Source organism: Cervus elaphus, chromosome 11 (assembly GCF_910594005.1).
Source record: "Cervus elaphus chromosome 11, mCerEla1.1, whole genome shotgun sequence".
NCBI classification, from domain to species: domain Eukaryota; kingdom Metazoa; phylum Chordata; class Mammalia; order Artiodactyla; family Cervidae; genus Cervus; species Cervus elaphus.
Window position 1 is genome coordinate 37492750 of NC_057825.1, and position 20696 is coordinate 37513445.

At 51.1% G+C, this 20696-nt stretch overlaps 1 protein-coding gene and 1 long non-coding RNA gene across 2 annotated transcripts in view; both read left to right on the plus strand.

Annotated features, from left to right (window-relative positions):
- LOC122703329 overlaps positions 1–7088 on the plus strand; it is a 96746-nt gene extending 89658 nt beyond the window's left edge. Inside the window, exon 9 of the long non-coding RNA XR_006343442.1 lies at positions 6577–7088. This is a non-coding gene — a long non-coding RNA (uncharacterized LOC122703329). The remainder of the gene's footprint in view (positions 1–6576) is intronic.
- A 4874-nt stretch (positions 7089–11962) lies between these two features.
- ASPRV1 (aspartic peptidase retroviral like 1) lies at positions 11963–13552 on the plus strand. Its single transcript, XM_043918221.1, has one exon. The coding sequence runs from the start codon at positions 12170–12172 to the stop codon at positions 12935–12937; it is 768 nt and encodes a 255-aa protein (XP_043774156.1). The 5' UTR covers positions 11963–12169; the 3' UTR covers positions 12938–13552.
- The last annotated feature ends 7144 nt before the right edge of the window (positions 13553–20696 follow it).

A 20696-nucleotide genomic window follows, 5' to 3' on the forward strand; every position in this document is an offset into this window, starting at 1 on the left:
ATAAATACCACAAATCAGGGCTTGATTGATTGTATTGTTGACTATCTAGACATAAGAAATTTATAAAGGAAATGTTAACAAGGCAGATTAAATTAAATTTAAATGTATGTTTTGCCAGTAGCCCCTACATTATTGAATGGCGCAATAAAATTTGAACACATGTTCTTCCAGTATTCAAAAACTATTATCTGATTCAGTAGGGAAGTTGGTCACACCATAGACAAATTCCAACATATGTTCTTATTGTTTCACTTTTTTTCTCACTAGATAGCACAAACAAAAATATCAACCACCATTCATAATGGAACTACACTCATTTTTCAGTTATAATTTTTGGTTGGTTATGGAGTCAGGGGGTTGGTAAAAATCAATGAAAGCATTATATAAGACTCCATTTGCTATATTCAGTTACAATAAAGAATACAGTATTTTTATTATTATTTATAAATTGCTAAATATCTTTTATGTCAGTAAAATTTATAATAAACTCATATACGTGTATATATGTATACATTATTTTCTCTAGCAGGTCTGTTGTTTAACACTTATCAGCACACCACAGGGCAGATTCCTTAGGCTGAGGACTGATCAGAGACTTGACTCTTTGGAAGGATACTCAGAAGAGGGAGGGAATAATCAGTGAAAAGAAGCTCCGTCAATGTAGAGAGGAGGAGTGGGTGAGTGAGACTCAGGTGGAGGGATTAGTCTGATGGGCACAGAGTCCCCGAGAAAGGAGTGGGAGTGGACAGAACCTAGGGCTTACTATATTCTCTCTGCCTTGTAGGATGCAAGCCATATTCTGAGAGCATGAGAAAGAGAGGAAGCAAGGAGTGAGGTGGTTTGGCTGCAGTGGTCGGTGAGGGGCAGAGAAGGGACCTGCAAGGATGAGGCTGACTCAGAAAGACGGGGGACCAGGACAGCAGAATCCTAACTGTGAGCGTCAGAAGCAAGGGTGTCAACCAGGTTCCGGTTCTGGGCCCCTCCCTGCAGGACAGATTGTTTTATTAATCTCCCAGGATGATTCCAAGAGGAAACGGAGGCTGGGAGAGGCTAAGTCCTTTGTCCATGGCCCAGAGCTGCTTAGTGGCTGAGTTGGGATTCGAATGTAAGCAGGGTGGATCCATAGACAAGGAGCCTGCATAGCAGCGCTTGCCACCTTAGCAAAGCCCTTCAGACTGTGCAAATTGGAAGTGCCCTGGCAGAGAGGTTGGCAGTGCAAGAGTGGCACGTGTCAAGGGCTCAAATGCATTGCCTGGCAAACAGGCCTGGCAATGTCACCTCACATCTCTGGTCCCAGCCTAGCATCTACCTCCCAGCATGCTCCTGACATCACTCCACAGTGTCTACTAAGGATATTTTTTTATTATAACAAATAGGGACTTGTGTTATTTTTTTATATTTTTGTTATTTTCTTTTCTAATAATTCATTTTTATTGCTAGTTTTAAAAAGTAAAGCATAGGACGGATTGTAAATGCACAGGGCCTTCACTTTCATACATTTGAGAAGCACTGTCCTAACCCACCCTTCTAATCATGTTGCTGCCTTGCAGGAATCCCTTAGTGATCCCCACTGGCTACGGTAGAGGTTTTAAATGGTGGGGGCAGGGGACCAGTTCATGGTTGGGAGCTTAATTTAGTGTGTCAGTACCAGCATTTAAAAAAGACAAAGTGGAGTAAAATAGAAAACATGAGTGTATCACATATGGTAAATGCATTTTACCCGGTTCAATTCCTGTCTTGGGAAGATTCCCTTGGGATCTTCCCAAGAAGAAGGAATAGGCCACCCACTCCAGTATACTTGGGCTTCCCTGGTGGCTCAGATGGTAAAGAATCTGCCTGCAGTGTGGGAGACCTGGGTTCGATCCCTGGGTTGGGATGATCCCCTGGAGGAGGGCATGGCAACCCACTCCAGTATTCTTGCCTGGAGAATCCCCATGGACAGAGGAGCCTGGTGGGCTACAGTACATGGGGTTGGGAAGAGTCGGACACAACTGAGCGACTAAGCACAGCACATACACATATGTAAATGTATTTTTCATATGTTATAATGCATATGTATGCTGGAGTATGATGAAAAATGTCTTCCTTACTATGATCACAGTAACAGGTTTGAATAACACCAGTCTACCTGGTAAAGACAGCACTGCTAGCCTGACTTGCAAAGTCACAGAGGAGAGGCAATTGTTGAGGGAGAGCAGGTAGTGCTTCTGGGGAAAAGAGTGAAGGTGAGCAGGGTCTAGAGGATGGATGAGCAGAGGGAGTGATAGGAGTAAAGACCCTCAAAGACCACGTCCTTCATGCTTAGATCGTGCTGGTGCTCCAACTAGGAACTGGTCTGGCTCTGGCTTCTGGAAGCTTGCAGATGGCATGAAGACTATAGTCCCTGAGATGGGAGCTTAGAGGATGGAGCCCTTAAGTCTGTCAGGGAAATCAAAGAAGACTTCCAGAGGTAGCAGTAGCTTAGCTGACTTCTGAGGGAAGAGTTAGAGTTCACCTGGAGAATAGGGCTGTGGGGAAGGCTTGCCCAGCCAAGTGAGAGGCTTGTGAAAAGGCAGGAAAAAGCCTCTCATGTTTGGGGAACTACAAGCCATTTGGTGTAGGTGGACCATGAGTTAGGGAGGGGCCTCACATGCCCTGCTGAGAGTCAGGACTTTGTTCTGGCCTGAGGCGCCATGGAGGAATTCAGGGCAGAAGAATGACATGAGTAGTCTTCCATCTCAGGACTCTGGCATCCCCGGGAGAGTGGATTACCAGGGAGGGGACAGCTGGGATGGAGACCTGTGGGATAACTATTACAGTAGTTGGGCTTGAAGTAGGGCAGTGGTGGTGTAGAGGGCAGGCGGACCGGGATGGAGGTGGGGATGGAGGTGGGTGTGGGAGTTGGGGTAGGGACTCAGGAGGAGCCAGCAGAGGAGGCAGGCGGTGAGGATGAATGAATCGGGAAACTGGCTCCACGGTGGTGACTTTTGCCCAGATAAAGAAAGAACACATGAGGCAGAGCAGGTCTGGGAAGACAATGTGTTTAGTGTTGAAAGTGGACTTGTGGGGTGCACGCGGCAGTGGAGCGGAGAGTTAGGTCAGGGGTACAGGCTGGGGAGATTGTAGAATGCCAGGGGAAGGTGCCAGGAAAGACTAGGGGAGTGCTCTTTGAGGCACAAGATCAAAAAACTTGGGTCCCAGGAGCCAATGGGGCAGGAGAGACCTAGGAGGAAAAGCAGATTCCCTGAGGGGCTCCTGGGATGCGGCCATTGGGAAGTCACTGATGCCCTTGGCCAGGGTGCAGCTCCGGGAGAAGGGGGCAGAAGCCAGGGGCTTGGGGAGTGAGTGGCACGGACACAGTGAAACAGAGGGAAGCAAGGTTGCTCTAGACCGCGCGGCGCCTTGTGCAAGGTAGACCAGCTTGGTGACAGAGGGACACAGGTGGCCTTGAGTCCCATGTGCCCACAGTGGGGCACGTGCAGGCCTTGGTCCTGTGAGTGTGGACCAGCCCTTCTAGAAACTGACTGGGGAGGAAGGAGAGGAATGGTCATTAATCAAGGCGGGGATGCTGGACCAGCGAGGGACTCATTTTTAGGATGTGAGAGCCTGGTGCCAGCTGACTCAGATGAGGGAGGAGAGTCCATGAGGAAAGAGTATAGGCAGGAGCCTGCAGCCTGCAGGAAGCTGGGTGGCGGCCCTGGCAGGAGGGTCAGGGCTAGTGTTGTTGCCATGAGTTTGGGGAGCAGGACTGTATGTTGAGCCTGGACCCTAGGCCCCGTGTGCCAGCTGGTGCTGCGGACAGGAGTTAGCTGAGAACCTGTGCTCTGGGGCTGGGGAGAGGATGCCCAGCAGGGACACCGACCCTGCCTGTCCTGGGTCACCAGTGGCTCCAGTGCCCGAGACTGGGTGACACACCGACCCCGGGGCAGTGGGTCCAGAACTGGGCAGGCCAGGCTGAGGATGGTCTTGGCACAGAGCTTTGGTTTACTTTTTTTTTTAATTTGGTTGTGTAAGGTCTTAGTTGTGGCATGCAGGATTTTTAGTTGCAGCATGTGGGATCTAGTTTCCTGACCAGGGATCGAATCCTGGTCCCCTGCATTGGGAGCATGGCCCCCTGCATTGGGAGCACGGAGTCTTAGCCCCTGATCGCCAGGGAAGTCCCTTATTTACTTACAATTTTACTTTTTGTTATGGAATATTTTTGAATATACCCCAAAGTTGTGGGAAACTCAAACTCTCTTATACCTATCATTTAGTTTCAACAGTTATTACTATTGTCAATGTTACTATCCCTTCTTTAAGTACCTTTTAGAAATTTAAAAAAAAAGACTATTTTTTAAGGAAGTTTTAGATTCATAGCACAGATTTCTCATATACTCCCTGTTAAAAACTTTTTTACTTGAAAATAATTTTAAACTTATAGAACTTGCAAGAACAAGTTTATTTATTTTTAAATAACCTTTTTATTAGAGAATATATTCTCAGAATGAATATAGAAGAAAATTAAGGTCCTTATGATCCCACCACCCAGACAAAGGTACTGTCCTTGTTTTGTTGTATTGGGTTAGCCAAGAAGGTTGCTTGGATTTTTCCATAAGATGGTAAAAAAACCTGAACCAACTTTTTGGCTAACCTAGTATCTTCTTCCAGTCTTTTTTCCATGTTTATACACATATTTTCAATTGGACTGCTGTATCTAGAAACTAATTGCCTTCCTGTCTTGTGTGTTAGCCCGAAGGCCTTTGCCCCCAAATCCCTGCACAGAGTGAGCTGAGAGCAACAGCAGTCCATCTGAATTTGTGATGTGTGGTTGCCCTCATTCCCTGGTTTCAGCTCATTCCCTCCTCTCTAGCATCCCTTTACTTTTTGTTTTTCTTGGGTAATACTTGTAGATTTCTGGTGGGAGGAGGTGCCCAGTGCTCCTTGGACCACCATCTTGCCTATCTCCCATTCTCATCTCTCCGGAATTAGGGCACCTGTGTCTGAGTCTTTCTTCCCCACTCACCTGAGAACTCTGTGAGGGCCGGGCTCAGATCTGATTCATCACCCAACGTGAAGCAGGGTTAGCCTCAAGAAATAGGTCTGGAATGGAATCAACCCGCTTCTTTGGCACTGCCCATCCCCATCTAGCTTCAGACTAGACTCAGAGCCTTACACTCACTCACAGCTGCCAGCATGGTGTGTGGCCCAGGGTAGGTGCTCGATAAATGGCTGTTACTGCTGCTACTAATAACCTGGAGATTTCCATCCGTGTCAGGGCTCCCCTGGCATTTCCATCTTCCCTTTCCTGCCTTCCCTTCCTTCTTCTGGATGGTAAAGCAGAGACCACTTTGACAAGCCAGATGGAAGGGGCCACCCATTGTCCCCCATTTTCTGTAAGTCAGGAGCAAAGCTGAGTTGGCAGTGGATTCCAAAGCAGCAGCTCCTGTGCCGAGGCTGTTTTATACGTTTGCATTCCTCAAGATACCAGTTATCATTAGCAGCAATTAAAGCTATTTTGGGATCAGTTCAAAGCTGCCTTTGAGGTATTTTAAGTTGGACAAAAGTCCTCCACGTGTCTAGATTTAAGCTGAGTGTCCTGATGTCATTAGAAGCCCATTTGTACTTGGAGATTACAATCTGCATACTTTGATTTTTGTGAACGTTTCATAAATTTCAGGACTGTTTGTTAAAAGTGAGTTCATCTCCAGAGCTGTTTGTACTACCTGATGAGTCCTGCTGCCAACCTCAGTTAAATGGAGGGGACCATGGGGATGGGAAAGAGGGGGATCTTCTGGGGTCTTCCCTTAGATCCAGTCCCTGTCGCTAGAACCCCTGCCCCTAGGGAGGGTGGCGGAAATCAGAGAAGGAAGGGATGAGGGCTTGGTCCAGGGGCACCAGGAATTGGGAAGAAGGCGGAGCCTTCTTTGGAGGGTCTGGGTTGGGAGGAGGGGAGTGGGGAGGCCTTCCAAACACCTTAAGTTATCTTCATAGTTGACTGAAAGATAAAACCATGGGAAGAACTGGTTTTGGCATATTGGACTTCTAGGGAGTCAGCCAGAAACTTGTGACCAACTGATGTTTGGTCCTGGCCTTGACCCTGGGTCTGGAGGGCTGACAGTGGCTTTAGGCCTGGGATCACTGTTCCCTAAACATCTCTGGGACCCTCCAGTGTGATGGTCTTGCAGGCTGCTGACAAGGGGAGTTCAGCTGGTGGGTTGAGTGGGGTGACGTCCAGGTGGAAGGCTTTTAGACCAGGTGGTAGATGAGTGTCGAGGGGGACGCAAATGGGAGAAGGTGGTTCTGGAACAGTGAAGAACTGGGGCAGGGACCCGGGGCAGGAATACTCTGTCCCTGAGCTGTGCCCAGGACCCAGGGTGGGAAACACACAAGGAAAAGCTATCCTGCCCGTGCGCTTTTGGCCACAGGTGATGTGAATGCCAGGTGAGCAGGACTGGCAGTCCAGGGGCTGTGGTTTGGGGTTAAGGCACCTGCCAGCACTGTGGGTTTTCCCTCATGCCTGGCTTTGGTCAGAGCCCACCCAGATGCCCTAGGATTCTGATCTGAATCCCTAACTAGATTTTCATGCACAATTCACTGCTCTGCTCCTCTTTCCAGGTTGAGGACCTGATGCCACCACCCACTGAAGCAGGACACCGGAAGCAGCTGGGTCCCCACCTCCCAGGAGCTGTGCCATCAACCCTCCCCAACTCCACATTCACATCAACCCCAGGACAGGGCCTTGGGAGGGACGGGCCAGGTGGGAGCTGCAAGGAGCGAGGCAGGCCTGGGGGAGTTTGCTTGTGGCGGGAGAGCCTGGAGGTAGGAGGAACAGAGGGCCTCGTGTCTTTGGCCCCGCACAGTGAGGGCGGTGGGTGGCGGCAGAAGGCGGCGTGACCCACTTTTGAAGCGGTGCGGCTGTGACTGGGGCTGCTTCAAGTGGTCAGCCTGCACACACACGTTGGTCTTAAACTCTTCAAAACCAGGCTGTTAACCAGCTGTATCCTGTTTTCATTAGCGTGTAAGCCACGGTGATGGGACCTGCCTAGTTTTCTGGGCCAGTAAGTATGCCCAGGGGCTAATAAACTGCAGGTGCCTCCAATAAATATGGTTTTAATACTCAGTGTAAATGTGTGTGCAAAGAAATCTGTGAAATGAAAGGTGGGAGCTGAGGTCTATATGCATGTTACACAATTGCTTAGTTGTTTTGAGCTGAGAACTATAGTGTGACTGTTTGTGTTTGGTGTGTTTACATGCGCAGGATGTGAGCACAGTGTGTGTGTGGGTGCATTTTTGTGGACGTGTGTATATGTGTGAGGGCTTCCCAGGTGGTGCTAGTGGCAAAGCAGGAGACGCAAGAGACATGAGTTCCATCCCTGGGTCAGGAAGTTCCCCTGGAGTAGGAAATAGCAACCCACTCCAGTATTCTGGCCTGGAAAATCCCTTGGACAGAGGAGCCTGGCAGGCTTCAGTCCGCGGGGTCATAAAGAGTTGGAAACAACTGAGTGACTGAGCATATATGTGTGATGTGTGGTAAGGAGGGTGTGTAGTATGTGTGTGGGTATGTATGTTTCTGTTGGTGTGTGTGTGTGTGTGCTAAATCGTTTCAGTCATGTCTGACTCTGCACTCCAACCCACACTGCAGTGGGCTGCTGTGTCCTCCAGGTGATCTTCCCAACCCAGGGTGCAAACCTGTGTCTCTTACATCTCCCGCCTTGGCGGGAGGGTTCTTTACCACCAATGCCACCTGGGAAGCAGGTTCAATCCCTGGATCGGGAAGGTCCCCTGGAATAGGAAACAGAAACACACTTCAGTATTCTTGCCTGCAGAATCCTATGGACAGAGGAGTCTGGCAGGCTTCAGTCCGTGGGGTCACAGAGTCGGATACAACTGAGTGACAGCATGTGTGTGATGTGTGGTAAGGAGGGTGTGCATGTGTGCATGTACATGTGTGTATAAGTCCATGTGTGTGAAGTCTCATCAGATGGGCTGGAGATACAACCAGCTACATAATTTACAGGGCCTGGAAAAATTTCGCGTGGGTCTCCTTGTTCCAAACTACTGGGAATTTAAAGTCAGCAGCACATCAGACCAACCCTGGCCTTTCTGAGAGCAGAGTCCCTGGGACTTCACAGGTTGGATGCTCATGAAGCCGTCCCCGCTTACAGAAAGTGCACCTTCTGTCTCCCCTCAACCTTCTTTGTTGCCTTGAAAACTCCTCAAATTCGTGTCTGCTCTCGCCCCATCCAGTTCCCAGGGTGACCTTGATCTTGGGAGTGTAGGTCGCCAGCCAGGCAGCTGGAGAGGAGCTGCAGAGCCCCTTATCTTGGCACAGCAGGGGCTGGTGGTGCCTTTTCTGCCCCTCCTGGTGTTACATCTGGGCCTCACCTGGAGCCCTGGAATCTGTAGGGTGTCTCTAGCCTCTTTGCTCAAAATGACCTCCTGAGAATGCCAGGTCCCCTCCCAGCACCCCCCCCCAATGCCCACCCTGCACCTCAGGACCCCCCTAATCTCAGAACTTGAGGAGTTGGGTTCCTCTCTGGGCCCCACTGTGCCCCAGCAGTGGTCAGGCAGAAGAAACAGTAAAGAGAACGGGCATGCAGCTTCTGGGGTGTCCCCACTGCTCACCAAGGGCTTCAATTCTCAGGGGCCCCCGATGGGCCCTTTCATGGGCTTATAATGCGTCACACGCCACTCCTCCACCCCTAGGGCATGGGAGGGATGAAATGGCAAAGGGGAGGCAGGGAGTGGGGCCAGCAGAGCTCACAGCCCCAAAATCTCAAGGAGGGGTGTGGAAGGTGGGGACCCCGTAAGTCCTTCCTGTTTATCATCCTGATTTACCTCCTCTTGGGATAAGTGCCTGCCTCCAAGCACACTTTGGAGATGCCAATGGGTAATAATGAGGGTGTTCCCACCCCAATACCTATATTTGTCAATAATTAACCACGATTTCCTGGGACCTGGGAGGAGGCAGTGGCGTCTGTCCTGCCCTGGCTGGGCTAGCGCATCAGTTCAACACTGACACAGCAATCCCAAGGTTCCTGAGTGGTTCTGAGGTATTCCAGGGATGGGCCTCTCCCAAGGCTGAAGGGAGCCGGAGAACTGAGGTCACCATTTTCCTGATCTTCATGAGAGAATCTCCCTAATCTCAACCCTTGCCAGCTCGCCTAGTAACCATGAGACCCCCTGTGTGCTTCTGTCTTGGGGACCCCAGGTGGGACTGTGTGGACAGCTAGCCTGGAGGGGTTCGCTGAGGAGGGCCTCAGGTCCAAGGACCCAGAAGAATAAGGGCTGTGGGGGAGCGTGAGGCAAGCGGGGCTAGAGAGGGGACTTGTGCACAAGTGGCTGGGCAGGAGTGGAGATGCTAGAAGCTTGTTAATCACTGGCTGTGGTGCTTTGCCTGCCCCAGAGGGAGTGACCAAGGTCCGCAGGCAGGAATGTGATGACAAGCTGGCTTTCCAGAAAAAGGGGGGCTTGATTTAGAATTTGCCAATTTCTGTGGTATAAATGCTCCCACCATGTCTGGTTTCAAGCTACCAATTGGTTTAGGACTAACTCAGGGGAGGGGGGATCGGGATGGGGAATACATGTAAATCCATGGCTGATTCATGTCAATGTATGACAAAAACCACTACAATATTGTAAATTAATTAGCCTCCAACTAATAAAAATAAATGAAAAAAAAAAGACTCAGAAAATTTTCAAATATTTAGCCATCAGCTCTCACTGCCTGCTAGATCACTGCCCTCATCAGAGGCCATCAACAGCAAAGCCCCAGGACCTAGCTGGATGCCTCTCTGAGCCCAATACACCTGCTTCCCTGCCTTTATTTGCAAAATGCCCTTACATGCATTGGGCAGCTTGGGCCTGAGACAAATCATTTAGCCATTCAAGCGCCTTGTTTTTCAGAACGGTGGAGTGCAGGCTGGTCTGCCCTGCAGGTTGTCCTGACGCTCACTGCGGGGATAGACGTTGAATGACTTGGCCAAAGTGAACACCAAACCCAATCAAGTGAGGACCATGACCCAGGTGCCAGGGACGTCCTATTTCCAGACAATGGCAACAGGGAGACCTGACGTCACTGGCCACCATGATGGTCTGAAAGGCCACAGTGGGGGCGTCCAGCAGTCATAGTTGCTAGTTGAGAAGCCACCTTACTTCTTAATTCCCTTGGTCACATGGCAGCCTCCTAACTCACTCCCACTTCCAGGGGACCAGGGGTTCAAGGTGATGAACACCAGGGAGCCACAAAGCCACTAAGGTCAGTTACCTGGGCCACAGAACAACGCCCATTCCAGGGACTGGGAGTCCATCCACAAACATCCACTTGCAGAAGGGGCTTCCTGGTCTTGTGGGTGCAGGGCCATTTTTCTGGGTGCAGGTTTTGCATTGTGCAATCCTCTGGGAGACCCACCTGCCCAGTGACTCCACTTCCCCCTCCTCTGGGTTTCTGGAATGGCACGATGGCCCCACCTCAGCCAGGCAGCTGTGATGAGAGGTGTTGACCCAGCTGCCTCTGTGCTGGCTCACTGCGTCAGGTGCAAGGGGCTGACACAGCCACAGGGGCTAAGGGTCTTCTGGCATAGTCAGAGGCCCTGGGACCGACCAGGGGCAGGGCTGGAGCCAGGGTCCTCTGGAATTCAACCAGGCTTGGGTGATCAGTGGGACAGGGAGTTGGTGAGAGACAGGCTCTGGGCCAGGAAAAACAGCCCAGAGCCACAGGTGTGCTGCTGGTTCTTGCTCCTCTCCTGTCTTCATCTGTCCTGTTTGGTGACAGCACTCAGCAGGCTTGGAGCCCAGTAAAGAGCCCCAGAGTCAGTTTCTACCAGGCCTGGAGGCAGTTGTACATGCGCAGGACACAGACTTAATGAATGAACCACACAGCCACGGTTGTCACCTGGGAGTGGGCACACTGGTGAGGCCAGAGTAGGGCTCTGTGGAGGGGCAACACTTAAACAGGGTCATAAGTGTGGGTCCCCCAATAGCCCCAGTCAGACTCCAGCCATGAACTCCCAGATCTGTCTTCTGGGTATCCATGGGGTGGCCTGGGAGGGCCCTCCACCCTCCCACCCCCAAGCCCAGCAAGAGGTCCCACAGCCAGCCTCCTCCATCTAAAGCCATCCAGACTCTCACTGCTGGCTCTGCCAACAAAGTGGATGCTTCCCCCTCTTGGAATAAAAAGGGTGGAATTCTCTGGCTGCTCTTTCCACAAATGCCCAGATGAAGAGGTGGTCTGAAGAACCTGGGGAACAGACTCTTATAAAGGCTTCTGGAAGGTGAGAGGGGAGAAGCCAAGGAGGGGGCCTGCCCAGAGCTAGAGTCGAAGCCCGACTCCAGATTCTGGCACCCACTCCCAGAAGGCAGACTGACTCTGAATTAGGTGTGATCAACGAGGGAAAACTACTGTAGCAATTGCATTCATGGAAAATGTGTGCATGTGTTCCCTCATTTAAAGAAACTATTTATGGGCATTCTTGATTCTGGGGACTCTCCTCCATCTCTCCAGAGAATCTTATGGGATTCTGTACTTGGTTCAGAGCTCATGAGAAACACCCAGCCTCTCACTTCACACAGAGCAGAAACACAGTAAATGTAAGCTCCTTCCCCTTAGCCACTCAAAGGGGATCACTCAAGGTTGAGGGCAAAGGGGCCTCCCCAGTCTAGAAGTTGATGGTCTCTGGTCCCTGCCTCTGGTCCCCTGACTCCACCTTCCTTCTCCAGCTGATGACAAACACCTGGATGTCGTAACGTCGTCCTGTCCTCATCTGTTGTTCTGGGACACAGGCTGGGGAGGGTACCTGAGGAGGCCCCCTCTGACCCAGGCTGGCCTTCCTTGCAACGTGGGCTGCCCGCGGCCTGTCCAGTTGATGGATGCAGAAGGGCGGGGCACTGATCCTGCCCGTCGGACAGGATGCTGGAGGGAGGGGGGTAGGAGGAGCAGGGGCGGAGCTTCCAGAACAAAGGCGAATGGGGAGCCTTGGGGGCCCAGGCTGGGTATCAAAAAGGCTCTGCAGAGTGAGCAGGCCACAGCTCTGCACCCAGCAGTCCGTCAGACAGCCTTCGCCTGGTCCCTCCAGCCTGCCAACAGCGGGCACCCAGCAACAGTCTGCTTAGAGAAGCCTTGTTCTCCAGCGTGATTGCGCTGACACTGCTCTGTGGCTTTCTCTACCTGCCGTGGGTTGTTGCTGCAGTTCCAGAAGGGAGCAGAGGGATGGCCGGGAGCGGAGCCAGGAGCCGTGAGCGAGCCTTCGTCCCAGAGCTTTTCGATGGAGCCAACATGGCCCCACACCTCTGGCTGCATCGCTTTGAGGTCATCAACGACCTCAACCACTGGGACCACATCACCAAGCTGAGGTTCCTGAAAGAGTCTCTCAGGGGAGATGCCCTGGGGGCCTTCAATAGTCTCAGTCCCGAGGACCAGGGAAACTACGGGGCTGTGAAAGAGACCCTCCTGAAGACCTTTGGGGGGCCCGAGGCTGCCCACAGCCACCTGCCCAAGGAGATCGTCTTTGCCAACAGCATGGGTAAGGGCTACTATCTCAAGGGGAAAATTGGCAAAGTGCCCGTGAGGTTCCTGGTGGACTCCGGGGCCCAGGTCTCCGTGGTCCACCCGAGCTTGTGGGAGGAGGTCACTGATGGTGACTTAGATACGCTGCGGCCCTTTGAGAATGTGGTGAAAGTGGCCAACGGGGCCGAAATGAAGATCTTGGGCGTCTGGGATACGGTGGTGTCCCTGGGCAAGCTGAAGCTGAAGGCAGCCTTCCTAGTGGCCAACGCGAGTGCGGAGGAAGCCATCATTGGCACCGACGTTCTCCAGGATCACAACGCCGTCCTGGACTTCCAGCATCGCACATGCACACTTAAAGGGAAGAAGTTCCGCCTTCTGCCGGTGGGAGGGTCCCTGGAAGATGAGTTCGACCTGGAGCTCATAGAGGAGGAGCCCTCCTCAGAGGAGGGGGGGCAGCAACTCTCTTGTTGAGAAGCCCCCTTTGCCTCACCCCTCAGATATTGGCGGGAGGACCCACTGTGGTGGAGGGGACAGGCACCTCTCCTCAGGGGGCCACTGGACTTGGCCAGTCCTCTAAAACCAACTCCCTCCCTCCTGCTCCCCACTTTCCTGCTCCCCTCCCCTCTCCTCCCTCTGCAGGGGCCTTTATCTGCCCTGGTTAGGGGAAGCTTCCATTGGAAAAGGGACGGGTGAGGAGAGCAGGCTGGCTGTCTCAGAGGGGAGGGGGTCCTTGTGGTTGTCACACTGCTGTTGGTGGCAAAGACTTGGAGGCTAGAAGAAGGTTCCAAGAAGGCTACAATGATGGTCTTAGAGAGAGGACTGGGGGACCCCTTCAGCTCCCCCGAGATGTGGCTTGATCACCTGTGGGCCAGGTAGTCTGACTCGACTGGGCTAGGTCCTGGCTGCAGGGTCCTTACAAGTAAGACCCAACCCTCAAGGCCAAGGTCATGGCTGCTCTAGGATTCTTCACTGTTGGGTCTTCCCACCTGCAAACTGTTTCCTTCTGTCATTTGCTTTGAAACCCACTGTGTCTTGTGCCAATAATTCATGACTTCAAACAGCAATAAAGGATGACTCATGGAAAAACCATGTAATGTGTTGATTGGGGAATGAATGCAATGGATGTGAGAGGTTGGGGCAGAGAGTGAGTGGTGAAGAGAAGGAAAGCTCAAGTATTTTCAGAGGGTCTCGCTGGAAAACAGAAGAGAATACATGTATAGAAACAATATAGCTTGGATTTTCCAAGACAACCTCGATTTCAAATAGCTTGACTTATTTCCTCCATAATTCTTGTCATGTCCAATCTAATCCTGATTCCTCTAATCATTACAAACTGCAATATTTTAGTATCCAACATGCCTCTTATGCCCAAGAGTGACCCTCAAGTTGTGGTCTTGATTGGGGATTGGAAAATTATGATTATTGTAAACAACTGATAAAGTCTCTGCCTGGAAATAGGTTCTTAACAGCCACCTAGGAGCTGGGACTTGGAGGCAGAAAGCATGATTGGGGGCAAGTGTTACCCTGCCTGGGGCAGCCCAAGGGCATTCTGCAGGATAGTGGAGGTGGGGTGGGGGGAGGACACTCCAGATCAAGGAATGGGGTACATCTCTGTTAGGGGATCTACCTCATATTTGCATCCAGTTTCCTGCCCCTCTCTCTAGAACTCAGCAGGACTGGGACTCTGAAAACTCCTTGGTCCAAAGGGAGACTAAGGGTGCAAAGCTTCAGGAAACTTGATGGGAGGTGGGAAGGGTCTTCTCCCTACATGAGGGTGGAATGAGCCTCTCCTGGGAGTTTCCATCTGGACATTCCTGAGGGAGAGGGGAAGAGCCTGAGTGGGAGTCAGAGGTGGGGACGAGCTTTATTCTAAGAAGACTTTGGGGCCTTGATCTTGAACCTGTCTGAGACAAGAGTGGTTGCTCCTCCCTCAGATTCCAGCTATGATTCTCCTGGAAGCTGCGGCACCCCCAGTCTCTAATCCCCTTGATTATGAAGCCCCTTCCCTGGGCTCCCCAGCATCCTAACAGGGATCGGCTACATCAGCCGCAGGGCGCATGGGCCAGTAGCGGGTGCTGGATCAAGAGGAAGTTCTTCCTCAGGAATGTGAGGACCAGAGAAGTGGTGGCCCATCCCTGGCCCTTGCCTTGGAGCCAAGGGGAAGGGGAGAAGGAGGTGGGTCTCATGGCATTCAGGTCCCCCACTCCCCATCTCAAATTTGGTTTTCAACGCCTGACAAATACATCTTCTCTCCTAGGCCAAACCCTCCCCAGAGGGGACAATCTAGGTGGCACCTCCCTGTGACCTATTTTCCTCTAGGTCCCTCAGATCCTAGCCACCTGCTGGGCTGGAGGAGGGAAGGGAAAGAGTGGGTGGGAGGTGAACAGGTGAATGGGGAGTTGGGTGCCAGGTCAGAATTTCAGGGCAACACCCAAGTTGTCCCCTCCCTGTGATTCCCCACGGACGCAGGCTGCAGAGCCCTGCCTGTGTGAACAGGAGCAGGATGGCCTGTGTCCCCGCCTCAGAGACCCTTCGTCTCCTGCTAGGAGTGAGTCTGTCACCAGGCTCTCAGCCAGCTCTCTCTCCTAGGGGAAGCGAGCACCCCGGTGGGCCCAGCCAGACTGACATCACAGCACAGGCCTCCTGGAGGAAGGTGCTGAGAGAGGGTTCCTCTTACCTGGAGACTGGACTGAGACAAGACAGGTGCTGTGAGTGTGAAGGGAACCTGGGTTGCAGGATGGGGACGCTCTAGGGGGAGGGTGGTGAGCAGCCGGGTACCGTGGGTTTAGGCCACACATCTCAGAGGGCTTGATCTCTGGGTGGGGAGTTGCACCTAACTTGTATGAAAGTGTTTGAACTGTGAAGGAGCAGCAAGATTCACCTGGCTTCTGGGAACAGGACAGAGTAGAGCAGCAGCAACAAATTCAGCTTGGCAGCCATGGCAGCATTCAGACTTCCGGTCTGAACTTGAGACAGTGAATAGAAGACAGACACAGGTGAGGCTGTGAAGGTCTAATCCTGGCTGCCCATCAGAATCCCTGGGAGGATCAATAAAATCTGCTTCTTCCTGGTGGTCCTGAAGTGCAGCCAGGCTCGAGAAGGCCTGGTCTTAATCCCAGCTGTATCCACCTCATTGTGACCCATAGGGTGGTCCCTGGGCCAGCGGAAAGGCATTGTGAGCATCACCTGGAGTTGTTAGAAATGCAGGATCTGAGCCCCACCCAGACATGCAGCAGAACTTGTACTGAACAAAATCTCCAGGTGATTCTTATACACACAAATGTTTGAGAATTCCTGTCCTAGAACTTCCTGATGCCTCTAGTTAAGGGGCAACTCATGATGCCCACCAGACACCCTCTTTAATGATGACCCAGGTGGCTCTGGGGTAAAAGAATCCTTCTGTCAGTGCAAGAGTCACAGGAGATGTAGGTTCCATCCCTGGGTCGGGAAGATCCCCTGAAGAAGGAAATGGCAACCCACTCCGGTTTTATATCTTGCCTGGGGAAATCCCATGGACAGAGGAGCCTGGCCCGCTACAGTCCGTGGGGTCGCAAAAGAGCTGGACACAACTGAGCGTGCATGCAAACCCCATATACTAAAATGCCTACTAAGTCTACTAACTTTGCTAGAGAATTCTTCATGCTTTTTTTTTTTTTAATTAAATTAGTTCCCTGACCAGGGATTGAACCTGCACCCCCTGCATTGGAAGCACAGAGTCTTAACTACTGGACACCAGGGAAAGCCCAATAATGACCCTTACAGTGAAAGAAAACAATTGTTCTCTGGTTCAGGATCCAAGCCAGCCACACACTGCATTTAGGGGTCATGTCTCTTCAGTCTCCTTTAATTTGAACCAGTCCTCAGACTTTGTCTTTCATGATCTTGACATTTATGAAGAGCCTGGTCAGTTATTTTGCAGAATGTGAACCTACATTTGGGTGACTCTGATATTTTCTCAGGATTAGATTCAGGTTATGCATTTTTGGTAAGAATACCCAAAAGTGGTATTGTATCCTTCTCCTTGGATCATATCAGGTGATGTGGGACACCTATTTATTCTATTACTGGTGATGTTAACTTGAATTAGCTGGTCAAAATGGTGCCAGATTTCCCCCTGTAAACTACATGTATTTTCCCTGTATAAATTTTTAAAATATTTATCTTCTTTATTACTTATTTGTCTGCTCCGGGTCTTATTTAGAGCACACAAGATTCTTTAGTTGTGGCATGCATACTCCTAGTTGCGGCATGTGGATCTAGTTCCCTGACCAGGGATCAAACCCAGTCCCCCTGCATTGAGAGTGCAGAATTTTGGCCTTTGGAGCACAGGGAAGTCCCTTCCCTGTATAATTAATGAGTGTCTTCCAGGCTGATGCTCTGAAACTATACAAATAGCCTTTCTCATCAGTTACCTATTAGACCCTTGATGGTCCTTGCCTGCCAATGGTGATTTTCTAATTCTACCCTCCTACATTTGTTAGCTGGCAGTCAACGCTGAAGAAAAGTTTTTCCCTCCTGTTTGTTTATTTAAATAATTGTAGACTCACAGACTGTTGTTTTATTTGGTGAGCTGTACTCTGTTACTGAGAGGACGAGATGGCTGGATGGCATCACTGACTCCATGGACATGGGTTTGGGTAAACTCCGGGAGTTGGTGATGGACAGGGAGGCCTGGCGTGCTGCGATTCGTGGGGTGGCAAAGAGTTGGACACGACTGAGCGACTGAACTGAACTGAACTCTGTTACTATCATTCTGATGCTCACATTGTTTTAAATTTGGCCTTGGGAAACTCTTCAACTAGTTTTTGTCTTTCTGGGACAGGTCCCTACCATCATCTGAGCCCTTCTTTATTTTCTGTCACAAGATGTTCTAGGTTCATCTTATACCTTCCCTGAACCACCCCTGAAACTGGTCATTTCTCCAAGAGCCCTGGTTCCTTTAGGTGGAGTCTGGTATTTAGAAACCAGGAGCTGGGTGTTGGGTATGCTTGTTACTACTAGGGTGTCAATACTCTTAGATCCTCTCAGTATCAGAACTAAGAAAAAAAATAGTTCATCTATGTATGCTTCTGTATGTATCTCTCAATATATATATTTAAAATTTGAGTTCATACTGAACCTCCAATTCCAACCCAGCACCATAGAGTTTATTCTAATCTCCCTCCTTTCCATATTTGCAACTTCTTTCTCCAGTGAGAAACTTGACTCCAGGTTACTTATTTGCTCAATCCTAAGTACCCAGAGAGTAGTTTCAGAACTGCTAACCATAAGCCTATGAAAAACAAAGCCAGAAGCAACCAGTTATTAATCACCTACTCAGTGCCAGGTGTGGGTGGTTCTTGGCAACAAATAAGAAAGATAAACAATCAAATCAGACTGCAGTCATCACAAGGCGAGTTAAGGCCCCCAGGTGTGCTTAGGTGCCCGTCTGTGGCCATTAGTTTACCTTGAGGACATAATGTGTCCATCAGGAGGGCAGTTGGAGTCAGAGACCAAAGGCCACATGTCCTTCTCTTACAGCAATGCTGAGGGACTGGCCGGCCTCAATGCCCCAGAGAGGTGACCTGGTCTACCCACCTGGTCCTCAGCCCCCGAGGAGACACTGAGGCAGCTGTCAGAGCTGATGCCACATGTTCTGGTCCCATCAGTCACTGTCCTGGCCAGAATCTACTGCTACCAAGCAACCCTGGGTAATATATGTGGCTTCCCTGGCTTGGTCGCAAGGAGGACAAACCTTGCTCAGGCCACTATGACCACCCACTCCACTTGGCTGTTGCTTCTCACTGTGGGCTCATAAATTGGTTCTTGAGTTCTGATTGCTCAGATTTTGTGGACCAGCCTTGCCTAAGCCTGGATGGGGGTGAATTCTCCACCTGCTGCTTGTGGGACTTGCCTAGGGCCAGGCTTGCCCTGCCCTGTCTCTCTGAGTTCCAATTAGAGCATCTTCCAGTCCTCTTCCCTGGTGGTTCAGAGGTTAAACCATCTGCCTGCAATGCTGGAGACCGGGTTTGATCCTTGGGTCAGGAAGATCCCCTGGAGAAGGAAATGGCAACCCACTCCAGTATTCTTGCCTGGAGAATCCCATGGATGGAGGAGCCTGGTGGGCTACAGTCCATGGGGTCGCAAAGAGTCGGACACGACTGAGCGACTTCACTTCACTTCCAGCCCTGGGAAGGGTGTGAAGGAGCCCTGCCCTCCAGGGATTCACAGTCTGAAGAGGAGGAAGGCAGCCAGGCAAAGGAAGCCCCGTGTGGCGTCCCCTCCTCATGCCCATGTGCGCAGGGGCTCAGGGAGGGTCATGTGGTGGGGCTGGGGGTCAGGAAGGGCTCCAGAGGAGATCTTTAAGTTGAGTCTTGAAAGACAAGTGGTTCTTTCCCAAGACGATGCAGGGTAGAGAGAGAAACGTGAGGGGAGGGAGGGAGACAAACTGGGCTGGTGCTGGCTAACGGGGTTGGGGACAAAGGGGCAGGGTCCTAAATGGCCTTTGAGGAACCTCCAGAAGGCCAGGAATAGCCAACGCTGGATTTCTTCAGCTCTGAGATGCACTCAATTCAAGAGTGCATTATAAATTTAGTATTTTTTGAAGAAAGAAAAACTAAACCTCGTAAATGTTAACGTATGTATCAGTGGTGTAGCCCAACTTTAAAAGTGGTAAAGTGTGTTTGTGGAGGATGAGGTGGTGGTGGCACAGTGGGTCCTAAAGTAAATAGTTGGTTTCATCTCGAGTACCAGCTCAGATCCACACCGCTGCCTGCCCGGAGGCACTGAGAAAGATTCTGGGACTGTGTACAGACACTGCCAGCAAGATTGCACAATTGATTGGTGATGTCTGTCCTGGGAGCAAGTGTGGAGAATAAGCATCTGCTTCCTCCATCGTGTGCAGTCAGGGGGCTTCATTCTCAGGTAAGGGGAGGGCAGGGAAGTGACATGTTGACATCTGCATTTGTAACACATCTGAGCCTCTCTGCAAACTCAGAGATGTGTGGGAAATGCCACTTAAAGATACTTTCCCCCAATATTAAAGCTAATTATGTCTTACTCTGAGTCCCCATTTAACTAGGCTCTTAAGACAGTCACTGTCAGTCATTCTGGGGACATTCCCTGCTCTGGATTGGGGAAAAGCCCCAGAATCTTAGGCAGCACTGAAGCCTTGCGGGAGAAGGGCTGCAAGTCACAGATGCCCGCGTCTCTGTCCACAGGTTCCTTTGGGCCACGTGGCCGAGCTGATGTCTGTGCCATGCACGCTTGTACAAGAGGCCCAGGTCTCAGGTCCCGCCATTAGGGACACCAGGCTGGCCACTCCCTGTGCTGTCTTGTCACTTCTTTGGGATGAGGCTGCTGCGCGGTGTGTGGGTGTCTCTTCTCTCCAGGACTGACTGCGGTCCACCCCCTGTCCGGCCAGATCTGTCCTCATCTTTTCTCACTCACCTACAGGCCTCCCCCCACCTCCCTTTCAGGACACTCGAACATATTGTCATCCGTGGGTTTGGGCAGGTACAAAGGATGGGTAAGGGACGTATCTTCTCTCTTACAGGTGACATTGGCTTTTGGCCCAGGGACGTAAGAGAGTCCTAAAACCCTGGTTACTTGCTCTAGATGGAACAATCAACAACAAAAGCGCACATTTGTATTCTCCTGTCCCACTACCCACAGATGGAGCACAGGGAACAAGTCGGGGTGAAGGGAGGCTGTCTAGGATTTTTGTGGGATTTTTGTGCTGCTCAGTCATTGGCTGATGAGGCTAAGCAGGCTTAGTGGGGAAAGGGGCCGATAACATGGAGGAAGAACCAGCAGGACTTGGGGAACCTCAGTGACGGGCTGTGAGAGGGGTACAAGTCTACATAAGGCAGCAGTTTTACCCTCAGGGTGCAGTTGGCAACGTCTGGACGCAGTTTTGGTTGTTACAGCTCTGGGGGTGGGGAGGTTGCTGATGGCATCCTCCAGTGCACATGACCCCCCCCACCAACCCGACCCCCCAGCACAGAATCCCCCAGCCCTGCGCATCAACAGTGCTGAGACGGAGAGACTGGCCTGAGGTGACGCGTGGGTGCTGAGTGGACATTTCTTTCTAAGTGTCACAAAACCCCTACGGTGTAGGTTTTACCCCCCTTTAACAGATGGGGAAGTTGAAATTGGGAAAGGTTAATTTGCTGTGCTGCTCTCACGGTAAATGATTGAACTGAGGTTGGCACTGAAGCCTGCCTGCCTTTAGAATATTCAGTTCAGTCCA